This window comes from Macaca mulatta, chromosome 16 (genome assembly GCF_049350105.2).
Source record: "Macaca mulatta isolate MMU2019108-1 chromosome 16, T2T-MMU8v2.0, whole genome shotgun sequence".
Lineage (NCBI taxonomy): Eukaryota > Metazoa > Chordata > Mammalia > Primates > Cercopithecidae > Macaca > Macaca mulatta.
In genome coordinates, this window is record NC_133421.1 from 59,253,486 (window position 1) to 59,279,968 (window position 26,483).

Consider the following 26,483-nt stretch of genomic DNA (forward strand, 5'->3'; position numbering starts at 1 on the left):
GAAGCATGATATGTATCATCTCTACATACCAGAGGAGAGGATGTCTTGAACAGCAGACTGGTCGGTGCTCTTGAAAGGCTCAATGGAAATTAAACTATTGGACCAGTGCTATATAGTTTGATGACTGACAAAAGTTTACCCAATTTGTTTTATACTAATGAACTGTTATTTAAGAGGTCTTTGTCTTTTAGAGTTACATGTTGAATTATTTACAGATTAAATGGTGTGTCTGAGACTTGCTCAAAAATAATAGGGGACAGTGGATACAAATACAATCACTCATGAAGTATAAGAGTGGTCATGAGTCTTGTTGGTGATGAGTTAATAGAGGTTAATGATATTGTTCCTCTTTTGTGCATGTCTTTAAATTTCCAAAATAAAGTTGTTGGTTTTTTTTTAAGACCAACTGATTGCAGATTTCAAACTTCCCAAGCAATCTGATTAAAACTGGTTTGCTCCCCTTAAAGACTTTCCAAAGAGAAAATATATATTCCCCAACTAATAACTTTTTGGTCTGCAAGGCAGAAATGTTTGTTTCTTCTACTGAACTGGTCTCAATACTGGATTCTTATGAGATGGTTACCAAGAATCAGTTCCTCTTCAGCCACATCAATTTTGGGTATAAAATTCAACTTCTAGGTCTCTCTCCATACTAAAGCCAGGCCTTAGTCATAGCTGCCCTGAGGAGGCAGGTCCTCCTCCCACCGCCCCCAAATCCCAGGTAACTTCAATAGTTATAATAGATCTAAGCGTCCATAGAGGAAGCCTTTTCATATGAGCTCATTGATTATACTTCATTTAAGTTAGATGTTGATTCTAGAGGAGACAGAGCAGAACAAATCTTGTATTTTAATAACTTCCTAGATTTTTTAATACTTAGGGACAGAATATGGTTTAAAAACTATCATTTTAAGTCCTTTGCTACTACAACCACAATCTTGTCAAACTACACAAAGCAGTGCCTGGGAGCTATCTTTGTGTTTGTTAGATTTTACTTCCCATTTTATCTTAATCCTCATGGGAATCATCTCTTACAAATTCAGAGATAACCCACTCATCTACTGCTGCATCTCCAGGATCAGCTAGGGAGCCAGGAGGGATCTGTCTCCACAGCACTGTTTCCAACAGAGCCTCTAAAGTGGGGGCTTCATTATTTTTCAAAGTTTGGTGGAAGAGATTTTAGTAAATTCTTTTAACAATTCATCATGCCTATTAGAATCAACACACTGTCTTAACAGTTAGGCAGTGGACCATGAGACAGAGACCTAGCAAATCCATAAACATGAAGCCACAAGACCCTCCCTGGGTAAATCATTTAACACACTCAGTTTCTTTACCTATAAACTGATAGCAGTATTTGAAAGTTATAAACCACAAGGAATTGCTATGATATATATGTGCGTGTGTATATACGTAGCTGGAGAGAATACTTTTATACAGTTGAAGAAGCTGGCTATAGATAGAAACATGCTGCCAGTTTTCCTAGATGTGACACAAAAATAATCATTTGGGGGGGGGGGAACCCTTGCCATATATACTACACACCCTATACACAAGTACATTTATAAACTGACACGACCGGGTGAGAAGAAATCTTGATACAGGACTTAACAAAAACTAGCACTTGAAAGCTTTTCTACATCATTATTTCATAGCTAGCTAGCTAAAGAGTGCTTGTCAGAAGGATACTTGGAATTTTCTACTAAAGGAATTTCTCAGGGATGTAAAAATATATTCTAGTTCACTGTACATCTTTGCTATTAAAAGCAAAATTCAAATTTATTCATAACCACCTAAAATTGAAGCACCATTATTTAAAACATTAGAAACTCTATAAAAATTAGTCTTAAACAGAACAAATTAGATAAAACTGTACACCAACACCTCTAGTGATAGTGTAACTCTTGTATTTAAAACAGGGGACTAGTTCAGAGTCAATAACTTTATTAGAAAAAGATTAATACTAAAACCTTTCAATGACAGAGACAATCAACTTTGTAACAGAAAGTCAGATATACTTTATTTTTACTTCTAAATCCAAAGGCTAAGTAGAGCAGAGTTGTAAAAATGAAATCCCACTTAGTCTGATTCACACGAATACTAACGTTTAATCCTGTTTTCAAAGTCCAAGAATGAAAACTTGCAATTAAACACTGAGCAAGCCACATGTTTAAGTAATATTTCTTAAAAAGTCTTAAAGAAAAAAGTATGATACAGGACCTAAGTTTTCAGTGGCATATATACTATTAACACATGTTCTGAAATCTGGTAGGTCACATCAGTCCTGAATTAACTTTTAATAATAATAATAATAATAAAAAAACTAACTGAGCTTTATACTTTTTCTATGCCACTATAGCTTTCTTTCACCTCATTTTTTAAATGTCGATCTTCACTTTATGCCGTTCTCAGTATTCTTCCAAAAATCTTCGAACAGTAGTCCTACAACGCAAAATTTGGGGAAAAATGATAATTAGACAACATGTAAAAGGCCAATTTTTATGAGAAAGTGTTGGCCCAGTCACTAACTGCTAATTAACATGTGTATATGGAATGCTTGTATTCTTTTTAATTATCAAGGCATCAGTGTGGTTCTTAAAGCCATGTGCCTGTGTATGCTTCCCTACGTGTGAATGACACACACAGATATAATCTTACATTGCTTTCCCAAAAGAGGAATGCCATCAACAAATAAACTAATTGGTACTTCCTTTCATTAGGAATATTTTGTCCCACGCCACTAGCCCACAGAATGAAGTTTACAGGTTTTAAGAACACTTACAGTACCTAACTTTTAATAGTTCTTAAAAAACCCAAATTCATTCTATATAGTGCATCAGTTCTTTGATTTCACAAACTGAAGGTGTCTGTCCTTGCTATTCACACTGCTGCTTTAAATGTATCAGCCAGTGAGTGACTATTCCTACATACCTATGGCTGACTGCAAATTCTCCTACACAGTAGGAAATATTAAGCACATACCTCTTATAGACTTGAGAATTGCATTGAGTGTAACAAGGCGAATAATATGAAGTGTTTATTGTATTTAAAATTCTTTAAAGATATCTAATTCTGGCCACCACTGCAGCCCTACATACAGTTGAAAAAAAATTCCATTCTGTTAACATTTGGTAAGTTTTCACGCAATACACAAAAAACCCCTCTGCACTTCTTGTAAAGAACAAAAAAGATACACAACAGTTAAGCGTAAAGATCACAGGCAATAGCATTCAAACATGGATGTGGGTAGAGAAAGGAGTACCTGGCATGAGTACCTGCTTAGTTTGACTGAATCCTTGATTTTTAATTTGGCTTTTCATGGGCCGCTCACAACACCAACGCTGTGTGAGGTATGGTAGTCAGCTGCAATAATTCATAAACCCTACACTTCCATCAATCCAATGCTACTGGCTCTCGAGTTACAGAACAAACTGCATTAGAATGCAAGGCAATAAAGCAAAAAACTAGAAACATCCTTGACAAAGAAATACTAGCAGTTTAATTAAAACAAAGTAGTCCAACATGTGCCTCCGAAATATTTAAGTTTTTAAAGCATATGTCTCTGCCAATGTACCAACACAAGATGGACTTAATACCAAAAAGAAAAAAAAAAAACAGTTCAACCTTTTTATTAAAAAAAAAAAAGAAATGACAGCAAAATCCCTAAAAAAAGGATAATTAACTTTTCAATGGCGACTATATTACAAATGTGGGCAATAATTTCCAAAGAGGCACACTAATGGGGGCACGAGTCTGCTACAAAATAGCTGAGACAAAACAATGTACCTCAAAATGTTTTGCAGGACTACACTGTCTTTTCCTTCAGAAGAGGCTTTTGTATGTCTTCTTACTCGGCTTAGTTCCATCTTCATCTGTGCATACTTACGCTGCACTGTCAAACAGTAACAAAAAGCCCTAATCAAAGTGAGAAACAATACACTTACCTCTGTCTGATCTGAGGTCTTATCAGATCAGTTTTAATTGGACTGAGTGTCACCTTCAGATTTAATGTCTTCACTGGTCCCATTGACCTCATTCTTAGTATCACTTTCCTTCGATTCAGTGTTTGTGTCTTCACTCTGCTTTTCTCGACTACCGGACTTCACACTACTTTTTTTATCATCAGATCCCCTCTTTTCTGCCATAAAAGAAGACATTGACCATGGATTTTAAAGTAAAATACAATAAAGACATGATTTTGAAAAAAAGTGAAACAACTGAGAGATGAGAGACAATCATTTCTCACAGACTGCAAGCAACAGTTTGGTGAATTTACCAAAGGGACAAAATTTGTAATATATGGGAGAGAAGGCAGGAAGGGGAATTCAAGGAAGCAAAAGGTAAAATAGTGGGCAAATTCTCTCAATTGCTGAGAAGCTATTAAGCACATTGCAGAATGTAATATTTAAATAAATTTCATTGTGGGTAAAAAACATCAAAAAGCACTGGGAAAGGTATAAAAGACAGCATACAAAACTATGTTCACGTGAGGTTCAATTATTAAGTTAGAAGGGTAAAAATGGTGACCCCAAAAGGTGAGAAAAAGTTGAACGTTTATAACAGGCATGTTTTTAAAAATACAATTACATATTTTAAAATGCAAAAAACATGTGTGTGTATATATATATTTGAATATCCAAGAAGGATAAGCCTAATGAAAGAAAATGATCTTAAATCCCAATCTAAGCAACTCAACTTTTGTGCTTTGCTAAGAAAAGTCATATATATGCCATCTGAGAGTTGTTTTTCCAAAAAGAGAAATTAAAATTCAACTCAGCTGCAAATGAAGAATGAAAAAGGTAAACAACTTTTTCCTCTACTATTCTTTGGATGGGTAAGACCTCAGACTAGAGGTAAAAGTGGTACACAGAGCAAGCATAGTCTAGCCTTTTCAGTTCCAAGTATTCCCCCAACAAAAAATTTCTACAGAAAATGTTCAAGTCAACTAGAAACTTTCTGGAAAAATTACTTTTCCCCTTACTAAGAATAGCTGTTCTGGCAGAGTAGTTAATAAGACAAAAAGACATTTTAAAGAGAAACAGAACCCTCTACATAATTTCTGCACAGTTATGAAGACACAACACCAAATATCTAGGAAAGAGAGATGGTAATGAAAACAAAATATGGTATGGGAGGGGCACCCACTCAAGAGAACTGAAGATCTTATGTAAAAGAGCATATTTAGTCCATAACACTTGCAAAATACACAAGCCACGTCCAAGTAGTTAAGTGCAAGACTTGCTTCATGTCTGTCTGTCCACTTGTGAGAACTATGCCAGGACAGTGGGCTCTAACTGACCTTGTGGGAAAGTCCTCCCTTTGTGCCTTATGGGCCTCTCCGGTGCACAGGTAGCTTCAATGAGGAAGAGTCGTCTTGTTGTCCCGTAGAGGACTAGTAGTCAGTCCAATAATCTTATCTTCTGCCCTATGTAAATATGGTAGATCTTAATAGTCCTAAGGACATCCACAATTTGTGGTGGATTTTAGGGCTATAGATGAAAAAAGGAAACTCTCTTGACAAAGAGAGCACCTTACACTGGTTGCTGACAGCTTTGTGTGAGAAACCACTTTTCATTTGTGGAGTGAGATAAACTGCTTCTATCATAGCACCTGGAGTAATAAACTTGCTCTTTCTCATTTGCCATTATTATATGCCCACTGTGGCTCACAACTGGTTCCAAAGTCCAGATCTTCAATCATTTATAAGAGTGCCTAGATGGCTACCTAGATGGCTACATGGTAGTTTCTTTTCTGTATTTTTTTTTTCATCCACTCATCTGCACACTGATTTTTAATTAATTAATTTTTACATAGCATTTTCAAAATGCCAATAAATTATATCACTTCTAAAAGAGATTCCAATGTTTAACTCTATCATAGCATACCCAATTATGGAAGACAAGACTGATACAGTTTTCTCAGTATCTTCTCTCTTTCCACCAAGTCTCACATGGAAAATCCCTGTCTGTTGCTAATCTAAACATAACTCAGCTTATTCTGCTTAAACAAAAGTTTTGCTAGGGGCCAGACATGGTGGCTTACACCTATAACCCCAGCACTTTAGGAGACTGAGGCAGGAGGATTGCTTGAACCCAGGAGATCAGGATCAGACTGGGCAACATGGCAAAACCCCATCTCTACCCCCCACCCCCCGCCAAAAAAAAAAATTAGCCAAGGATGGTGGTGTACACCTATAGTCCCAACCACCCAGGAGGCTGAGGTGTGAGGATCACCTGGGCCAGGGAGGTGGAGGCTGCAGTGAGCCGTGATCGTGCCACTGCACTCAGCCTGGATGACAGAGTAAGACCCTGTCTGAAAAAACAACAAACAAAAAGCTTTACTAAATTTCATGTCATCATCATTACAATTTTAGGATTAAAGGTAAGCAACTCTGGACATCTTTTTGCTCTATCCAGAAATTACACAAATATGCCTGTTTTGAGTCAGGCCAGTGTCATGTACTACTCAACTTTGACTTCAAGTAGTTATGAAGGCTAGCTAGCTTTTATCCCTAAAAATCAACCCAACAATTTTAAATGGCACAAATGATAACACAGAATAGAGCAACTAAAGCTAACAATAGGAAATGTAAAACTAAAAACTTTCTCAAGACAAATATTATTAATTTGACCTGACAGTCATACCTGGCTCTTGAGAGTTGACCTCTCAACCCAAAAATAAATTACACAGAAAGTCTTGCAAAAAGATTGGGTAAAACATTCTTAAATCTAATGTTAAATCAGTTAACCCATTGTAGCAATTGCCTTTTGAATCAGAGAAGCGAGTTCTCAACTTGAATGGCAAACACTAGCACGTCTGGCAGTAAGTTTTCAACATTTTCCCACATTACAGAAAAAGCCAATATATGTTAAATATTTCAGAAAAAGACTGTGCTTATTTTAAGAAAACAAAAGCAGAGGCCAAAAAATATATCCATGGTTTGTGCCGCTAGTTCTAGCTGAGTCTAGAGGAAAAACAAAAACAAAAAACCACAACAGTTCTATTGAAGGATATAATAAACAACATATAAAAGACAAGTATAATAAACCTAAATAGCAGCACATATATTATGCTGGTGATTAAACATGGAGACAGGTAGAATGAAATGAAACAAGGAGAGCTGAGAAAATCAGAAATAGGCCCCTTCTCTCATTCCTAAAACCATGCAAAGCACAACAGCTCATTCAGTGCAAAATAAAAGACACTAAAAGAATCTGGAGAACACAAAATTCAGAAAGGAGAGCCTAATGGTTAACAGAATTATCTTCCAATAAAGGCTAAGTTAGATGAGAATATTCTTGTGAAAACATTCCACACAAAATTAAAAAGTCCATTAAAAGTGCTAACAGCACAGTACATCAGCTAATGGGATGCCACAAAAAAAAAAAAAAAAAAAAAGAAAGAAAGAAAAGAAAAGAAAAAGAAAAAGAGGGGAAAGAGCATGTTGATCCCACTGAAAACATGGTTAAGATACATATAAGCAATTCAACTTCCAGGGACTTAGATGTTAACTACTAACTTAAATGAATGCTACAAATGAAGACTAATGCAACAATGTACACTTACTTTATAAGACACATTATGAAACACTGCAGTGTGAAGAAAAAAAAAAAGGTAGCCAACAACCAAGGTAATATAATCCTATGCCTAATAACCCTGAAAGTTAATATAATACTTAAAAGAATCTACATGAAAAATCTTCAGGTTATCAACTGAAAGATGCGGTTTAGCATCAAAACACCAGATAAACTGTCATTTTCACAAATCTAAGTAGGAGACGGGGAAAGAACGCCTGTCTCCTACTGAATGGCGTTCCTCACAGTAAAAAGGAGTATGAATGAAATGGATCTTTGTCTGTGTCTGGAGAAAAGTGAGTGGGGCAATTAGGGTGTGAAAACAGTTTCTTAATGAACTGAATTCTCATATAAACTAACCTTTCTCCTTGGATTTTCTATCTTGTTCTCTGTCCCGACTTTTGCTCCTGTGCTTATATGACTTTCGATCCCGGCTTTTTGATCTTCTTCGATCCCGACTTCGAGATCTATGTTTTCTTTCTGATCGATCATGGCTTCTGCTTCTTCGTCGATCTCTACTTCTTAATAAAAAACCAAAAGGTAACTTCAGCCAGTATTACAGTGAGTAAAGGCATTAAAGTAGATATTATTAATTAACAAGACTTAGCAAAACTTACCCTTTTTCTCAAACTATTTACATAAGAAATCTTAAGAACTAAAAATTATTGAAAATATTTCTAAATTCATCTCCAATAGTGCTAAGATGGTTATCGTTGTGCTCTTTAAGACTCTTCTTCAATTTGTAGTTATAATTAAATCAGTATGGCTGATTTCATATTTTATTTCTTGGAATGAGTAAGACAAGCACTTAAGAGACCATCAGGTATGCTAACTGTAAAAAGATTGTGTGAAATTTCCTAGACAGGTGGGAAATAGCACAGAACTTGCCCCAAAAATGGAACTATTTTATTCACTGATTCTGCTCTCACAACCCATTCTATCACTTAAAGATGCTTAAGAGCTTCCCAACTACCATTCTGAGGAATAATACTAGTAATTATTATTGTTATTGCACACTCATTATGAGCTGGACATCAGTCTTAGGTGTTCCATATATACCTGCTTCGCCTTCTTTCTCTACTTCGTGACCTTTTGTGGTCCCGAGACCTGCTGCATCTTCTGTCTGATGTTCGGCTTGAGTGTCTACTTCGTGAACGACTTCTCTTTCTTCTTTCTCTGTCACGAGCCCTTTCTTTTTCTCTTTCTTCCTCTTCCCTTCGTCTTTTCCTTTCTCTTTCTTCCCTTTCTCTCTCCCGTTCTTTTTCTCTTTCTTCTCTTTCTTGCTTCTCCTTTTTTAGACGCTCATCACGATCAGGTTCTTCAGTTCTTTTCCTTAACTTCTCCTAGAAAAATCAAGTTGGATTCTTATACAAATGTAACTAACAATGGTCAACTAATGTGAAGTAATCTGTAGACCAACTTATGGAATTGATGCCCTTAAGGGAAATGTAGACATTCCAACACCATGTACATACACAAGGTATTATTTGTCTAAATCCTCAGGATATATTCTTCCCAAATTTCTGGCATGCGAGAGTTAAGAAAATCAAGTGCTTTCATAGTTCGATAAACAGCAAAAACTCACAGGAACTCACATTTAAGCCATATTAAAATATAGTTATTTTTATCTATAGCTAGTGATAGCTAAAAGCTGTAGCTATAGCTAAAATAATTTTTTTTTTAAATAGCTAAAATGTATCTTTAGAAGAAACTTAACGTTGGCCGAGCGCAGTGGCTCAACACCTTGGGAGGCTGAGGAGGGCGGATCACCTGAGGCAGGAGTTCAAGACCAGCCTGGCCAACAGGGCAAAACCCCGTCTCTATTAACAAAGCACAAAAATCAGCCGGGCATGGTAGTGTATGCCTGTAATCCCAACTACTCGGGAAGCTGAGGCATGAGAATTGCTTGAACCCCAGAGGTGGAGGTTGTGGTGAGATCATGCCACTGTACTCCAGCCTGGGTGACAAAGTGAGATTGTCTCAAAAACAAAACAAACAAACAAAAAAACAAAAATTAGCCAGGCCTCGTGGCACATGCCTGTACTCCCAGCTACTCAGGAGGCTGGGGCATGAGAATTGCTTAAACCTGGGAGGTGGGGGTGACAGTGAGCTGAGATCATGTCACTGCACTCTAGGTGACAGAGCAAGAATTTGCCTCAAAACAAACAAACAAAAAAAACTTACTTTTAATTCTTCTACAGTAGCTTTAATTTTGGCATAGCCCATGTGTTGTTTTCCCATCAAATGGTCATCTACCCGAGACTGGGCATCTCCTACTATTAAAAAGGCTCCACACACTTCACAAACTTCCATTTGTTTTTCTTGTGCAGCAAAACTTTCAATTGTCTAAAACGATAAATCAGTTACAAGAACATCTGAGGAAGAGAAACAAATCTCAAGAAGTACTCAACATTTAGAAAAGATTTCTAATGTGTGTGAATTGCTCTTTCCCATTTCCCCAAATCAGTAATACCGGGCTACAAGTGGTCAACTTTTTTTAAAGAGAGACGTTTAAGGCAACAGCAACTAACTTGCTGAATCACCCAGAAAAAATGTTGAGACCCACTGTTCAATGTTCAACACACACATTACCTTACGAAATTTAAACCACCTTTCAGAAAGCCACCTATTTTAGTATGAATTCATTCCTTGCTTAGGGTCAAGGGATATGATGTCCATACACAAAACTAATTAAGGAACTAAGCACATTGACTATAATCTGAACATATCCTATTCAATATGGAGGAACCAATGACCAATTATATTCTGCAATCAATAGTATCTGAAACACATATATTCTATTCTTCAATTAAAATAATAAGATATTTTAAGGGTGTATTAATTTTTAACAAAGATATAAGTATGTACTGAGTAATTTATTACAACAAAAATGAAAATAAAACGAGGCTCATATGGAAATTTATGGTTTAAGGCAGTGATTGGCAAGCCAGGGAGGCCTTTTTCTAACATTTTATTGGGATACAACCACACCCGTTTGTTTCTTGTACTATCTAAAGTTGCTTGCATACTGCACAAAGGCAGAGCTTAGTAGCTGCCACAGACCTTGTGGCCTACAAATTGTGCTGACTCTAAGTTTAGAACATCAGAATAATTTTCAAAGGTTCTCAGATAAAAATGAGTTCCTACTAACTGTTAACAGACAGGTGAGATAACGTGAAATAAGGTTTACTTACCGAGGTTGTGGACCTAAGCAGTTCTCTCTCTTCTTTTAATTGTTCAACTAATTTCATCATCCCCTGGGCTTCTTCTACTTTTCCTTCAGACCCTAATTCTTCAATCTTAGAAGAGTGGGGGAAAAAAATAGTTAAGATTTCTTTCAAACCCAACTATTTCCTTTTTTCCCCATGGTTCATTAGTGGTTTTATCCATCTTTTTGTTTGGTTTTATTTACAAAAGCCTCTTTGGGTTTAATTCATCCTAGATTTTTTTTATACTTCAATAAAGTATAACTGATGTGTTAAGAAAAATGCACTTTCAGCTGGACATGGTGGCTCATGCCTGTAATTCAAGCACTTTGGGAGGCCAAGGTGGGCAGATCACCTGAAGTCAGGAGTTCAAGACCAGCCTGGCCAACGTGTTGAAATCCCATCTCTATTAAAAATACAAAAAAAAATTAGCCAGGCATGGCCGCAGGCACCTGTAATCCCAGTTACTGGGGAGACTGAGGCAGGAGAATCACTTGAACCCAGGAGGTGGAGGCTGCAGTGAGCCGAGATCGTGCCACTGCACTCCAGCCTGGGTAATGACATGAGACTCTGTCTCAAAAACAAAAGGAGAGAGACAGAGACAGCGTCTCACTATGTTGCCCAGGCTGGTCTTTAACTACTGAGCTCAAGCAATCCTCCCACCTCGGCCTCCCAAAGTGCTTGTATTACAGGTGTGAGCCACCTACTCTTTTCAGTACCTCCTCCAGCCTCAATCCCAAACACAATCCCCAGGCAACCACAGATCTGCTTTCTGTCACCATAGGTAAATACGCGTTTTCTAAAATTTTATATAGAGCCAGAGTCTATATTCCTTTTTTGTCTGGCTTCTTTCACTCAGCCTAATTATTTTAAGATTTATTCATACTGTCTCATGTAACTAATTCCTTTTCATTACTGACAGGTATTCCACCATATGGATACATCATGATTTAATTATCCACTCACCTGCTGACGGATATTTTAATTGATTCCAGTCTGGGGTTTTTTTGGTTTTTTCAGTGCTATTATGAATACGGCACTCATGAACACTGGAGTGTAAATCTTTGTGTAGACATACGTTTTCGTTTATCTTGGATAAATATGTGGGAGAATGGCTCATGGTACATTTTTAACTTTTTAAGAAACAGACTCCAGGGCCAGGCACAGTGGCTTACACCTGTAATCTCAAAACTTTGGAAGGCCAAGGTGGGTAAATTACTTGAGGTCAGGATTTTGAGACCAGCTTGGCCAGCACGGTGAAACCCCGTATCTATTAAAAATACAATTAGCCGAGGATGGTGGCGCACACCTGTAATCCCAGCTACTCGGGAGGCTGAGGCAGGAGAATCACTTGAACCTGGGAGGTAGAGGTTGCAGTGAGCTGAGATCGCGCCACTGCACTCCAGCATGGGTGACAAAGCGACACTGTCTTAAAAAAACAGTAACAACGACAACAAAACAGATTCCAATATGATCTGCAGGAATATGAAAGAAAGAAAAAAATGAGACTATTTTTTCCAAAGTGGTTGTACAGTATCATATCCCAGTTCCAGCTGACTCACATCCTTGCCAATAGCTGGTATGATCAGTTTAATTTTAGCTATTCTAATAGGTGTCAAATAGGTATTTGATTGTAGTTTTAATCTGTATTTCCCTAACGACTAATAATGTTGAGCATCTTCATATTTGTCGTCCTTTTATATACACATATACATACATGTACACACACACACAAGACAAGGTCTCACTCCATTGCCCAGGCTGGAGTGCAGTGGCGCAGACACGTCTTACTGCAGCCTCACCCTCTTAGGCTTAAGCAATTCTCCTGCCTCGGCCTCCTGTGTAGCTGGGACCACAGGTGCACATCATCACACCTGGCTAATTTTTGTAGAGACTGGATCTCACTTTGTTGCCCAGGCTGGTCTCAAACTCTTGGGCTCAAGCAATCCTCCCACCTCGGCCTCCCAAAGTGCTGGGATTATACACATGAGTTACCATGCCTGGCCCATCCCTGTATTTTTGCTGGTTACACGTCTGTTTCAAGTATTTCCTGACATTAATGCATACAATTCTCACCTGTTGCAGAAGTACATCAATTTTGTCTGTTAAAACCTGAATTTTTTCTTCATTTTTGCCTGTTGGGCCAGCGGCCTGTTGAAGACAATAAAACGTATTACCAACAAGTTGAAAACAAAGATAAACATGCAAACTCGCACATACCATACATAATATTTCTATTTAATAATTAAAATGCTTAACTGAAAGGACAGTAATTCAATTATCTTCAACTTCTGGTGGTCAATCACATATTGTCAGTTACTACTATTTAAGAGAAAAATCTTGGCCTCAAGAAAAAAAGAAAGAAAAATCTTATGTTTAGCAAAATCAATGTTGTGTTTGCTAAAAAAGACTGGAAAAAATGAATGCCTTATAAGTTTCATATCATTTTAAAAGAACAAAGTAATGAAAAGAAGACAAGTTTCAAAAATATTAGGGAGGTCTCTGAATCTCCAGAAAACAAGGACCCTTTACAAAGACTGAATTGATTTCACTTACCCCGGAAGACTGCTGGTTTTGAGACAATGCCAAACGAGCATGGCCTCGTCTGATCCTACGTTCTACTTCTGCAAGTAAGCTCTGCAAGTATCGCAAAAAATCTCTCTCATAGCCAACTTTCATGAAACGAGAGCTCTTCTCATACCTGGTAACATGAAAATAAACAAGTATTCATTTCCAAATCTTCATCCATTACAACTCTAATATTCTATCTTAACTAGCCTCAACGACTATTGCATTTAGGCTGCAGGGTAAACCAGGTGTATTTGAAGTGCCTTTCTGACTGCCCCTCACCACAGAGCTTTACACAGGGGTTTAACCACTAGCGTTACCATTGTACTGGATCTATGACCCTGGACCTGGGAGAAGTCTCATGTATAAAATTGGGGCTGGCCACGGTGGCTCACACCGGTAAACCCAGCACTTTTGGAGGCCGAGGTGGGTGGATCACTTGAGGTCAGCAATTTGAGACCAGCCTGGCCAACATGGTGAAACCCTGTCTCTACTAAAAATACAAAATATTAGCCAGGCATGGTGGTGGGCGCCTGTAATCCCAGCTACTCGGGAGGTTGAGGCAGGAGAATCACTTGAACCCGGGAGGCGGAGGTTGCAGTAAGATAGAAGTTTCTTACTACCCCTAGCCAGTGACTAGACTTCTCTCAGACACTCATTTTACAATTAATTCCAATTATTCCTCAACCCTTGTCCCCCTTAAACCAAATAATAACTGGGAGGGAAATGACAACCAAAATAACTTACTGTTTTCGTAGATTTTCATCATGAATTTTTTCACATGGACCTGGGGGAAAAATACAATTGTATAAATTATCTGTGATTATTAGCAACCGTTTCTTGCCAAAAACAAAAAGTTATTTTTCTTTTTAAAAAGAAAAAGAATTTACTTTATCACTGAGTAGTTTGTAGACATCTAAATTGATCCTACTGAATCATGAAGCATTATAACCAAATAGGACATAAAACTGATCTGCTCAGTCTTCAAAGTCAATATAATGGATAGCAACCATATATGGTTAAAAGAGAAGTAAGGGAGGGAGAGAGAAAGGGAGTGAAGGCAAAAGGAAATTGTTCTTTATTGCCACTCAAGAAAACTAATGGGGATAGACACTGAACTGAACCACTGCTGACTTTATTATTTTCAAATCTGTATATAAAGTCAAATAGCACTAGACTAGTACCCAACTCCTACTTCTTCCCACCTCTAAAAAGCAATTATCTTAACTCCTCTCTATTTCTTCTTGAATTTACCTCCACCTTTTAAAATTCTATGCTTATTTTGCTATTTATCAATCCTAGACATCAAAATTTTGGGATAAATAAACACTTAGTGTTTATATTATGCAAATACTATTCACTGTCAGGCCAAACAAAGGTGCACTATGAGACACTTCTGATGTTTTTTTTTTTTTTTTGAGACAGAGTCACGCTCTGTCGCCCAGGCTGCAGTGCAGCGGCGCAATCTTGGCTCACTGCAACTTCCGCCTACCGGGTTCAAGGGATTCTCCTGCCTCAACCTCCCAAGTAGCTGGGATTGCAGGCACCCACCACCACAGCTGGGTAATTTTTTTGTATTTTTAGTAGAGAAAGGATTTCACCCTGTTGGCCAAGCTGTTCTCGAACTCCTAACCTCAAGTGATCTGCCCTCCTTTGCCTTCAAAAGTGCTGGGATTACAGGTATGAGCCTAGTTTTTTCTCTATATTTTCAAATTCTTCTCAAACACTTCAACTCAGCTATAGAAACTATCTCAATACTAATTTCACATATGAGTCAAAATACATCAGATCATCAGTTTCATTTTCTTCCATTGGCCTTCTGCCTTACTTCAATCTGGGATACTTATTTTCTAAGCTCACTATAGAACTATTATCCTGATGAATTCCTTTCCTGCTCTGCAGTAGGTGAGAATTACTGGATCTCTTGTTTTTTCTTTCCTCTTTCTCAGTTTATGGACATGTTTTGGTGGAGTTTCCTGAGAAAAAGTCCATGGGAGATAAATCTGTTGAGACCCTGTATATCTGAAAATGTCTTTTTTCCCTCATATTTTGATGTTTGGCTACATAGCTAAGCCTGGTAGACACATTTTCACTCAGCACCCTGAGGATGTTTCTCCAATGTCTTCAACTTTCCCCATTGTTACTGACCAGTCTTAGGCCATTCTGATTCATAATTCTGTGACCTACACTCACCCCCACCACCCCTACGTTCTAAAATTTTACAGGGGTATGCCTAGGTATGGATCTTTTTCATTCACTGTCCTGATCACCTGTAGGGCCTGCTCAACCTAAAGATGAATGTTCTTTAGTACCGCAAATTTTTTTCTTAAGCAATTCCCTCTGCTTTTATTCTGTCCACAACTATTAAGTTGGTAGTACAGTTCCTGGACTAAGTTTTTAAAAAATCCTTCTGTCATACTGCCCAACATTCCAGTAAACGTCCTCAATTTTATTTTCAAATCTTTCCGGCGATTTTAGTTCTATTTCTCCAGCTTTAATTTCTACGAGCTGTTTTTCAAAAACTGTTTTCCAAACTTTTTCCACAAGTTCCCTCTTTATGGCATCCTATTATTGCTGATGAATACAGTATCTTCTCATATGTCTCTGAAGATACTAAATTTCTTAAGATTTTGAGGAATCTCTCTCTGCTTTCCCCATTATCTCCAATTCCACTAAATTCTTCTTTCTCTGTTGGTTTTCTTAATCTCTTGTGTTGAAGGCTTTCTTCGAAAGTCTGGCTGGTGGTCCTTGGCAGGCAACTAGTTTTTTAAAAAGACACTTCCAAAATCTGACTGGAAGTTAGTAGGGATTAGGCAGGGTTTGTCAGCTCATGAATGGGCTTTATCATAGGAAAACCAGGCAGTAAGACTTTCTTTTAAGAGATTCCCCAAGGGTCAGTACCTGTAGAGATCACTTCTCAGGAACTGTTCACTTTCTCTAGAGAAGAATCCTCTTTTCTTCTGCCTGGGGAAAAACATCTGGCTGTATCCTTCTAGGAACAGGGCAGAGGAGAGCCCCACCAATAAAAATATAGATTCATTTACTCTCTTTTACATTTTTTTTTTTTTTTACTTACTACTGCCCCTGCTGTGTCTGAAATCTCAAGATCTAGACTGGTCCTGCCTTAATACGCTCCTAATGCTCTAAGGCAAACATTGTACATAATGAATTGACTTCTTTTATATATCCAGAATGATCCTGGTTATGTACCATCCTTGAGAGAAATGAGGAAATTGTCAATCATTTTTTGTTTTGTGGTTCAGATAAACTAGTCTCTCTAGCCCAATTTCTCCTGAAAATAACCCTCTCTTCTCCTGGGGTCTATGGGTGGGAGAGTAAGATCAACAGATGTACAGGACCGCCTACACTAGTGGCAATTTTGCATCCTGGGGACATCTGGCAATGTCTGAAGACATTTTTGGGTGTCACAACAGGGGGTGCTACTGGTTATCTAGTGGGTAAAGGCAGGGATGTTGCTAAACATCCCACAATGCATGAAAAGCCCCCTCCAAAACTGGCTCAAAATGTCAACAATGTCAAGGCTGAGAAACCCTGAACTAGACTACAGACTAATCTCTCTCATTTTCAGCCCCATGACTCAACCCTGCCTTCTGTGGTACCTGGTGCCTCCAAATCCTGAGCCTGTCCAGGGTTCTGCTGATCAAACACTCGCTTCTGTTTAGTATCCCCTTCTGCAGGCTTTTAGGGTACAGGTTGTTCTGCTCTGTTGCGTTTGCTGCTACTCCTCCATCCACTTGTCATCTTCCAAAAATTTGCTGACATCTCTAACGTTATCTCCTCTTCCATATACATCTTTTTAAAAACTTTTTCATTTAAGTGGAGTTTTGGGAGGGAGTGGAAATAGACATGTATGTTTAATCAAGCCACCATGTTTAATCAGACTGACATTTATTAATACATTCAAATATCTAAACCAAGTAAGAAATTACTTATTAACAAATCTTTTAAGAAAAAACTTTACAGAATTAGAAAGAACCAGTTTTTTTCCTCTCACCACTCCTATTCAACATTTTAAATATCATAAATTTGATAAAAGTTACACAGAAAATTAACTTACCAAGATCAGAACGTGTATTTGTGAACAATTCCGCAGGACAAAAACCACAGAGATAATATTTACAAACCTAGTAAAGAAAAACAAAGGTACTTAAAAAATTGCTTGGTTTTAAAACTGTACTGGAGAACGGTGCCAAATAACTATTTTCTCATTTCTTGAGGTATGTATGCTTCAACCAATATAAGAATTTCATTTGTTGAATCATATTAAGTTAGTGACTTTCAGACTCCTGAATTTCGATAGAAGAAAAAATACACAGTACTTGTATTACTAGTATTTTCTATTATCTATTTTTAATCACCACCTGCTGACCCCTCAGTAGCAAAAACAAATATGGGAAAGACATCCCAAAATAAAGGGCAATTTTTATATTTTTAAAAACTCTTACACTATTCTTATCATTTCAACTCTTTCGTAGATTAGGGCCTACTTACAAATTAGGATTTGGAAATAACCATCTAAATCACAGATAACACTCATTTAAAGCAATTCGGCTCCATCTTTTTGTTTAGAAGATCCTTAACACACCAGCCTCCCAAGTAACTACAACTACAGGTTCAAGCACCATGCCTGGCAAATTTTTAAAAATATTTGGAAAGATGGGGTCTTGCTACATTGCCCAGGTTGGTCTCAAACTCCTGGCTCCAAGCAATTCTCCCACCTCTGCCTCCCAAAGTGTTGGGGTTACAGGTATGAGCCACTGCTCCTAGCCACTGGATATTTTCATACATGCCAACACAGTAGACTCTTGGTGGGTTCCCACGGTATGGGGAAAAACTATTAACATAAAACCAATGTTTAATTCTCTCCCACTGGTACTTTTGTAACTCCTTCAGATATATTCCAAAACTGCTCTATCCTGAATTTAATTTTATAACACTACAAACCACGTAAATCAAAATTCCAAAATATCACCTTTCCTTCACACAAAACTTCACTGTTACTAGGTGGATTATCATTATATAATTTTTTGAAACACAGTCTTACTCACTCTGTTGCCCAGGCTGGAGTACAGTGGCACCATTTCAGCCCACTGCAAACTCTGCCTCCCAGGTTCAAGCACTTCTTCTGCCTCAGCCTCCAAAGTAGCTGGAATTACAGGTATGTGCCACCATGGCCAGCTAGTTTTTATATTTTTAGTACAGACAGGGTTTCACCATGTTGTAGGCTGGTCTCGAACTCCTGACCTCAAAACATCCATTTTGTTCAACTTTGTGTTCACTTTAAGTGCATCACAACAAAATACCAAGGCCAATACTCAATTTTTAAAAAGATTTGAGAATTTCTTTCATTTGGGGGAGGGAGGATACAGCAACCATTATGCCACTTTTACTGTGACCTAGCCTTTCAATTATATTAACCTTGAAGACCCAAAAATTTCACACAACTATATTTAGTAAAAGTTATTGCCAAAATCTGCTATAATTTATAGCCATAAACTGTATGGTTGTAAAATAATTTAAAAACTAAATTTTGTGTACCATCCTCACAGACATGAAAGTTTTACTATGAACTGGCCAGGCACGGTGGCTACCGCCTATAATCCCAGCACTTCCGGAGGCTGAGACGGGAGGATCACGAGGTTAGGAGATCGAGACCATCCCGGCTAACATGGTGAAACTCCGTCTCTACTAAAAAGACAACAAATTAGCCAGGCGTGGTGGCGGGCGCCTGTAGTCCCAGATACTCAGGAGGCTGAGGCAGGAGAATGGTGTGAACGGTGGCGGGGCAGTGGGGGGGGGCCGCGGGCAGAGCTTGCAGTGAGTCGGCCACTCCACTCCAGCCTGGGTGATAGAGCGAGACTCCGCCTCAAAAAAAAAAAAGAGAAAGTTTTACTATTATTGTGAATTTAATCTTCACTTATAAACATTTCATTTCTATTTCCCATTTTTACAGTAATACATTCTAGGGTTTTGGAGATGATTCTATTTAAAGATTAATTTTATTGTTTTTAATAGGACTTCTACCGGTCTCATGACCAATTTAAGTGTTCCGTAAATTTAAGCTAGGCAAGACACAATGTCTATGATCCTCAGACAGGTTCACCATTAAAACAAAAACAAATAGACACATCTCTACGGTCCCTCCTGACTCTCGAAGCACGTGAAATAGGTACACTGCAATATGGCACAGTTTAAATCTGCTTATCTGCTAAAGAACCAGGGGTACCTGATGGGGCGTGGTGGCTCATGCCTGTAATCCCAGCACTTTGGGAGGTTGAGATGTGAGGACTGCTTGAGCCTTGGAGGTAGAAGTGGCAGTGTGCTGTGATCACACCACTGCACTCCAGCTAGGGTGACAGAACGTAACCTGTCTAAAAAAAAGAAAAAGAAAAAGAACCAGGGGTCGTAATTCTGCCTTGGTTTCTTCACAGTATTAAAAAAAGGGAGACAGGCTGGGCCCAATGGCTTATGCCTGTAATCCCAGCACTTTGGGAGGCTAAAGCAGGAGAATCATTTGAGCCTAGCCTGGGCAACACAGTGAGACCTTGTCTCTGAAAAAAAAAAAAAAAAAAAAGAAAAGAAAACAATTAGCTAGGTATGTGTCACACACCTGTGGTTCCAGCTACTTGGGTGGCTAGGGTGGAACGGTCGGTCATTTGAGCCCAGGAGGTTGAGGCTGCAGTGAGTGGCGATCATGCCACTGCACTTCAGCCTGGGTGAAAGAGCAAGACTCAATTAAATAAAAAAAGAGGTAATAAATTTCTTATAGTGGGATTGTAAAGATTAAACTGTATACATTTGCTAAACTGAAAGAAAAAGGTGTTGGCTTATGTAAAAGCTAAAGCAACTTCATCTTGGGTGTTAAACTGCCAGGCTGCCTTCCGATTAACTCCAATTCCAGGAATGCCCCTAAGATTTCTATTTTTTTTTTTTTTTTTTTTTTTGAGACTGAGTCTTGCTCTGTCACCCAGGCTGGAGTGCAGTGGCCGGATCTCAGCTCACTGCAAGCTCCGCCTCCCGGGTTTACGCCATTCTCCTGCCTCAGCCTCCCGAGTAGCTGGGACTACAGGCGCCTGCCACCTCGCCCGGCTAAGTTTTTGTATTTTTAGTAGAGACAGGGTTTCACTGTGTTAGCCAGGATGGTCTCGATCTCCTGACCTCGTGATCCGCCCGTCTCGGCCTCCCAAAGTGCTGGGATTACAGGCTTGAGCCACCGCGCCCGGCCAAGATTTCTATTTTATCTACTGCTCCTTGTGTTAAGAACATGTACTTCCTGTAGTCCCAGCTACTCGGGAGGCTGAGGCAGAAGAATGGCGTGAACCCGGGAGGCGGAGCTTGCAGTGAGCCGAGATTGCGCCACTGCACTCCAGCTTGGGCGACAGAGCAAGACTCCGTCTCAAAAAAAAAAAAAAAAAAACAAAAAAACACGTACTTACTGTAAATCCTGCCCTTAGGTCAAAACAATTTTGATTATTGTGTACTTAACATAAATCTTGCCCATAAGTAATTATCCTACACATGCCTTCTGAAGCACAGATACCCTTTCCCGATGGTACATAGGCCCTGGGTCTGAGGAGATGTCATCTTGTCTTGCCACCAGCAGCTGCCCGAGACAGACCTGACTTCTGTTCATAGGTTCCTATTACATGTCTCCAAGAAACTGGATTTGTCAGCCTCTTTCTTCGGCCTCTCAGACTTTGGGGATAGGTTTCCGTAGACCTACCATAGACCTGTCCACTGCAGATTATTATTTTACATGTTTTTCTGCACTGTGTAGAACAAATAACACATGCCTGTCTGTGGGCTAACCAGGAGCTACCTAATCAAGTCCAATCACCCCATTGGAGACCACATGACTTGCCCTGATAGCATCCAGCTATATCTACAGAATCCAAACTAGAATCCATTTCCCCAATCCAGTTCTGAGTGTTCCTTCCACTTCAACTCTCCTGCTTTACCATTTAATGGTACATCAAAATTATTTGTTACTCTATGCAACAAACTAGCTACCTGGACTGCTGCTTTCAACTCTCTCCAGAGTCTGATTTTAACTAAAAATATTAACAAGGGATCCGAAAAAACGGGAAGAACATATTTGGGTGCTTCAAATAAAGTCATCAATAATGATAGTAAGAATAAACCCAGAGAGGCCAGGTGTGGTGGCTCAGGCCTGTAATCCCAGCACTTTGGGAGGCGGAGGCGGGTGGATCACCTGAGGTCAGGAGTTCAAGACCAGACTGGCCAACATGGTGAAACCCGGTCTCCACAAAAATAGAAAAATTGGCCAGGCATGATGGCGAGTGCCTGTAATCCCAGCTACTTGGGAGGCTGAAGCGGGAGAATCGCTTGAACCCAGGAGGGAGAGGTTGCAGCGAGCTGAGATCGCACCACTATAGAAACAGACTGTCTCAAAAAAAGAATAAACCCAGAGAATTCTTATCTTACTTTTGGACATAATCATGACAACTGCTCAAGTTTTGGAATACTAGCATTCTTCATTTAATAGTAATCCCTAAAAGACACAAATGCTTATTACAGATTAATACCCATGCAAATTCTCTAAATACCGACATAATCGTGACTTATCCTCTTAACAAATTTAAGGCAACACTAGTGACAACAAGTGTTCAATCTCATTAACAGTTTTATTTTTATTTTTTTTGAGACAGAGCCTCTCTCTTGCCCAGGTTGGAGTGCAGTGGTGTGATCTTGGCTCAATGCAACCTCCGCCTCCCAGGTTCAAGCAATTCTCCTGCCTCAGCCTCCTGAGGAGCTGGGATTACAGGAGCATACCACAACGTCTGGCTAATTTTTGTATTTTTAGTAGATGGGGTTAAGCCATGTTGGCCAGGCTGGTCTCGAACTCCTGACCTCAAATGATCCGCCCACCTCAGCCTCCCAAAGTGCTGGGATTACAGGCATGAGCCACAGCACCAGGCCCATTAAGGACATCTTAATGATTTTTGTCTTTCTGTATCTACTTAGATCCAACACTAAGCAATACAATTCTCCCTTGAGCTAATCAAATATTTTCAATGCCCTCTGTACTATTTTTACGTCTTTTTTTTTTGGAGACAGAGTCTTACTGTCGCCCAGGCTGGAGTGCAGTGGTTCGATTTCGGCTCACCACCTCTACCTCCCAGGCTCAAGCAATTCTCGTGCCTCAGCCTCCCAAGCTGGGATTATGGGCAACTGCCATCATGCCTGGCTAATTTTTGTATTTTTAGTAGATATGGGATTTTACCATGGTTGATCTCGAACTCCTGGCCTGTCTGCACTATTTTTGTTAAACTGCTTATCATAAAGATAACAGACTGGAAGTGGTGGCTCACACCTGTAATCTCAGCACTTTGGGAGGCTGAGGCAGGTGGATGGCTTAAGCTCAAGAGTTTGAAACCAGCCCAGGCAACATGGCAAGACCCTATCTCCACTAATACAAAAAATTGAGCCGGGGGTGGTGCGAGCCTACAGTCCCAACTACTCGGGAGGCTGGGGTGGCAGGACTGCTCGAGCCCAGGAGGTTGATGTTGCAGTGAGCCGAGATCGTGCCACTGCGCTCCAGCCTGGGTGACACAGCCAGACACTGTCTCCCCGCCCTCCCCCCCAAAAATATATATATATAAATGTATTTATATTCACTATCTACTTTGATTATCTAAATACTGGCAACACAACTCATGTTGGAAACAGTAAAACTGACAGGAACTTAAATTTTAAAAATCTAAATAGCCAATCCTAATTACTATATACAGTAAGTCCTTGAATAATGTGATGAGGCAAAAAAAAAAAAGATTCCCAGTTAGGGCTAACTGTGTGGGAGTATGCAAGTTCTCCCCATGTCTGTATGGGTTTTCTCCCAGTACTCTGGTTTCCTTCCACATCCCAAAGCTGTGTACAGTAAGTGAAATGGCATGGCTAAGTCCCAGTCTAGGTGAGTGTGGGTGTGTGAGTACGGGAGGGCATCTTGTCCAGGGTTAGTTCCTGCCTTGCATCCTGGGCAGCCGGGATCAGCTCTGGCCACCCGCCACCCTGAACTGGAATAAGGAGGCTGGAAAGGAATGAATACAAATTATTGTAAAACAAAAGTTTGTAAAGCATATGATAATCACACAAATGCATGACAATAAACAGCGTAGTCCAAAAGTGGTTGGTGAGTTTATCAAATTTATTATTGTGTTGGAACTGAATGGAGGTAGGAGGTGCTTCTGACAGTGTTCAAGTTGTAAACATTTATTCCTTGACTTAACCCACCACCACAATTGCCATCACTCACTGATTCACCAAAAACTGGGTAATTATCTCGCTTTTATTCATCTTTCTTAAATGTATGTATAACTCAAATTTATCTCAATGTTTGATGTCAGAAATGTTTTGGGTCGTTTTTAGTTATGTTTTTGTAACCAGAAATGTGCCATAGAAACCTAACTCTTCTTTATATTAACTAATCTATGGTAAAACTTTTGTTATATGTAATTTCAACTGAAGTCACAGTTTCCAAGAAGCCATTAACAACGTTAAATGAAGACTTACTGTATTCTGAAACAGGACATATTACTGGAATACTTCAAATGTCACATATACACAAATATTGATTAATTTAAAATCCAGGAATACCTGGAAATTTTATTAGCTAAAAAAAGGAACACGAGCCAGGTGCAGTGGCTCATGCCTGCAATCCTAGCACTCTGGGAGGCCGAGGCAGGCAGATCACTTGAAGCCAGGAGTTCGAGATCAGCCTGGCCAAAATGGCAAAACGCCATCTCTACTAAAAATACAAAAATTAGCCAAGCGGCCAGGCCCGGTGGCTCAAGCCTCTAATCCCAGCACTTTGGGAGGCCGAGACAGGTGGATCATGAGGTCAGGAGATCGAGACCATCCTGGCTAACACGGTGAAACCCCGTCTCTACTAAAAAAAATACAAAACAACTAGCCGGGCGAGGTGGCGGGCACCTGTAGTCCCAGCTACTCGGGAGGCTGAGGCAGGAGAATGGCGTAAACCCGGGAGGCGGAACTTGCAGTGAGCTGAGATCCGGCCACTGCACTCCAGCCTGGGCGACAGAGCAAGACTCCATCTCCCAAAAAAAAAAAAAAAAAAAAAAAAAAAAAAATTAGCCAGGCATAGTGGCACACGCCTGTAATTCCAGCTACTCGGGAGACTGAGGCACAAGAATCACTTGAACCTGGGAGGCGGAGGATTGCAGTGAGCTGGTATCGCGCCACTGCACTCCGGCCTAGACAACAGAGCAAGGCTCTGTTTCAAAAAAACAACCTTTCACGCTGTAGTCTTTTGTCACTTCTGCCTTAATATTAACAGTTTAGCCGGGCGCGGTGGCTCAAGCCTGTAATCCTAGCACTTTGGGAGGCCGAGACGGGCGGATCACGAGGTCAGGAGATCGAGACCATCCTGGCTAACACGGTGAAACCCCGTCTCTACTAAAAATACAAAAAATTAGCCGGGCGAGGTGGCGGGCGCCTGTAGTCCCAGCTACACGGGAGGCTGAGGCAGGAGAATGGCGTAAACCCGGGAGGCGGAGCTTGCAGTGAGCTGAGATCCGGCCACTGCACTCCAGCCCGGGCGACAGAGCGAGACTCCGTCTCAACAAAAAAAAAAAAAAAAAAAAAAAAAAATTAACAGTTTAATTCTGTAAGTAAATATTTTCTTTCTAGCTAAAAGAGTTCAATTCATTGTATTAAAGATAAACCCCCAAAGAGATAATTTTTAATAAAAGAATTTATAACAAAAATTATGTCCCTGATAACATATAGTTTTATGTTTCAGCTATACCACGACCACACATTCATTTCCATGCCTTTAATTTTTTTTTTCTTTTTTTCTTTTTTTTTTTTTTTTGAGACGGAGTCTCGCTTTGTCGCCCAGGCTGGAGTGCAGTGGCCGGATCTCAGCTCACTGCAAGCTCCGCCTCCCGGGTTTACGCCATTCTCCTGCCTCAGCCTCCCGAGTAGCTGGGACTACAGGCGCCCACCACCTCGCCCGGCTAGTTTTTTGTATTTTTAGTAGAGACGGGGTTTCACCGTATTAGCCAGGATGGTCTCGATCTCCTGACCTCGTGATCCGCCCGCCTCGGCCTCCCAAAGTGCTGGGATTACAGGCTTGAGCCACCGTGCCCGGCCCCATGCCTTTAATTTTATTACATGTACCTTTGCAGGCATGATTCACTATTTATTGCCTACACAAACTTCTAGTAAAATTTCAATCATCTTCCACAGCAGCCAGTTAGTCATCAACTCTCTTCTGCTTAGAAGCCTTCAGTTATTTCCCAATGTAATAAAGTCTAAACTTTTAACAAGGCTTATAAAAACTACTTAAAACCAAGTTCCTGCATACCTATCTACACTCCCCCACCCAACAAAAAGAAACACACTATAATACTATTTAAAATTTGCCAAATTCACTGATTTTTCTCCAGCTCTTCCTTCAGGCTGGTAAGGTGTCTTCTCTCTCCTCTCCCTCAGGCTAATTCCTACCAATCTTTTAGGTAACTGTATTTAAAGACCGCTTTGTCTGAGAGGCCTTTCCTGAGTATCCATCCCAGTCTGGGTTATGCACTCCTTTCCTGTGTGCACTGTACAGTTGACTTTTGAACTCAGGGAGCTAGGGGCACTGCTATGGTTTGGATATGCTTTGTTTGGTCCCAAAAAAACATTCTTGTGGCAGTGAATTGCCATTCTTAGTTGATTGGAAAATTGGTTGAACAGTGTCTGGCACTCCTAGCCATGCAATCTTTGCACATGCTGGCTCCCCTTCTGCCATGAGTGGAAGCAGTCTGGGGCCCTCACCAGATAGGCGCCAGCTATCATGCTTCTTGTACAGCCTGTGGAACTGAACTAAATAAACCTCTTTTCTTTATAAATTATCCAGCCTCAGGTATTCCTTTATAACAACTGAGAGAGTTACTGACCCTAACTCCCCCAAAACTTAACTAATAGCCTACAACTGACTGGAAGCGTTATGATAACATTAACAGTTGGTTAACACGTATGTTGTAAATTATGTACTATATACTGTATTTTTTCTTTTTTTTGAGACAAAGTCTCGCTCTGTCAACCAGGCTGGAGCGCAGTGGCGTGATCTCAGCTCACTGCAACCTCCACC

General features: G+C 39.7%; 1 protein-coding gene across 19 annotated transcripts in view; it reads right to left on the reverse strand.

The window, feature by feature from the left end:
• Positions 1–1,927: 1,927 nt before the first annotated feature.
• LUC7L3 (LUC7 like 3 pre-mRNA splicing factor) overlaps positions 1,928–26,483 on the reverse strand; it is a 31,654-nt gene continuing 7,098 nt past the window's right edge. Inside the window, exons 2-13 of one of the 19 annotated variants that reach the window (XM_077968771.1) lie at positions 17,427–17,493; positions 16,969–17,172; positions 16,250–16,312; positions 14,096–14,135; positions 13,337–13,481; positions 12,857–12,931; positions 10,769–10,873; positions 9,759–9,920; positions 8,634–8,917; positions 7,935–8,092; positions 3,998–4,138; positions 3,476–3,892 (exon numbers count right to left, since the gene is read on the reverse strand). In XM_077968771.1, coding sequence (XP_077824897.1) covers positions 3,702–3,892; positions 3,998–4,138; positions 7,935–8,092; positions 8,634–8,917; positions 9,759–9,920; positions 10,769–10,873; positions 12,857–12,931; positions 13,337–13,459 — 1,239 coding nt within the window. In that variant the 5' untranslated portion in view covers positions 13,460–13,481; positions 14,096–14,135; positions 16,250–16,312; positions 16,969–17,172; positions 17,427–17,493 and the 3' untranslated portion in view covers positions 3,476–3,701. 19 annotated transcript variants of the gene reach the window in all.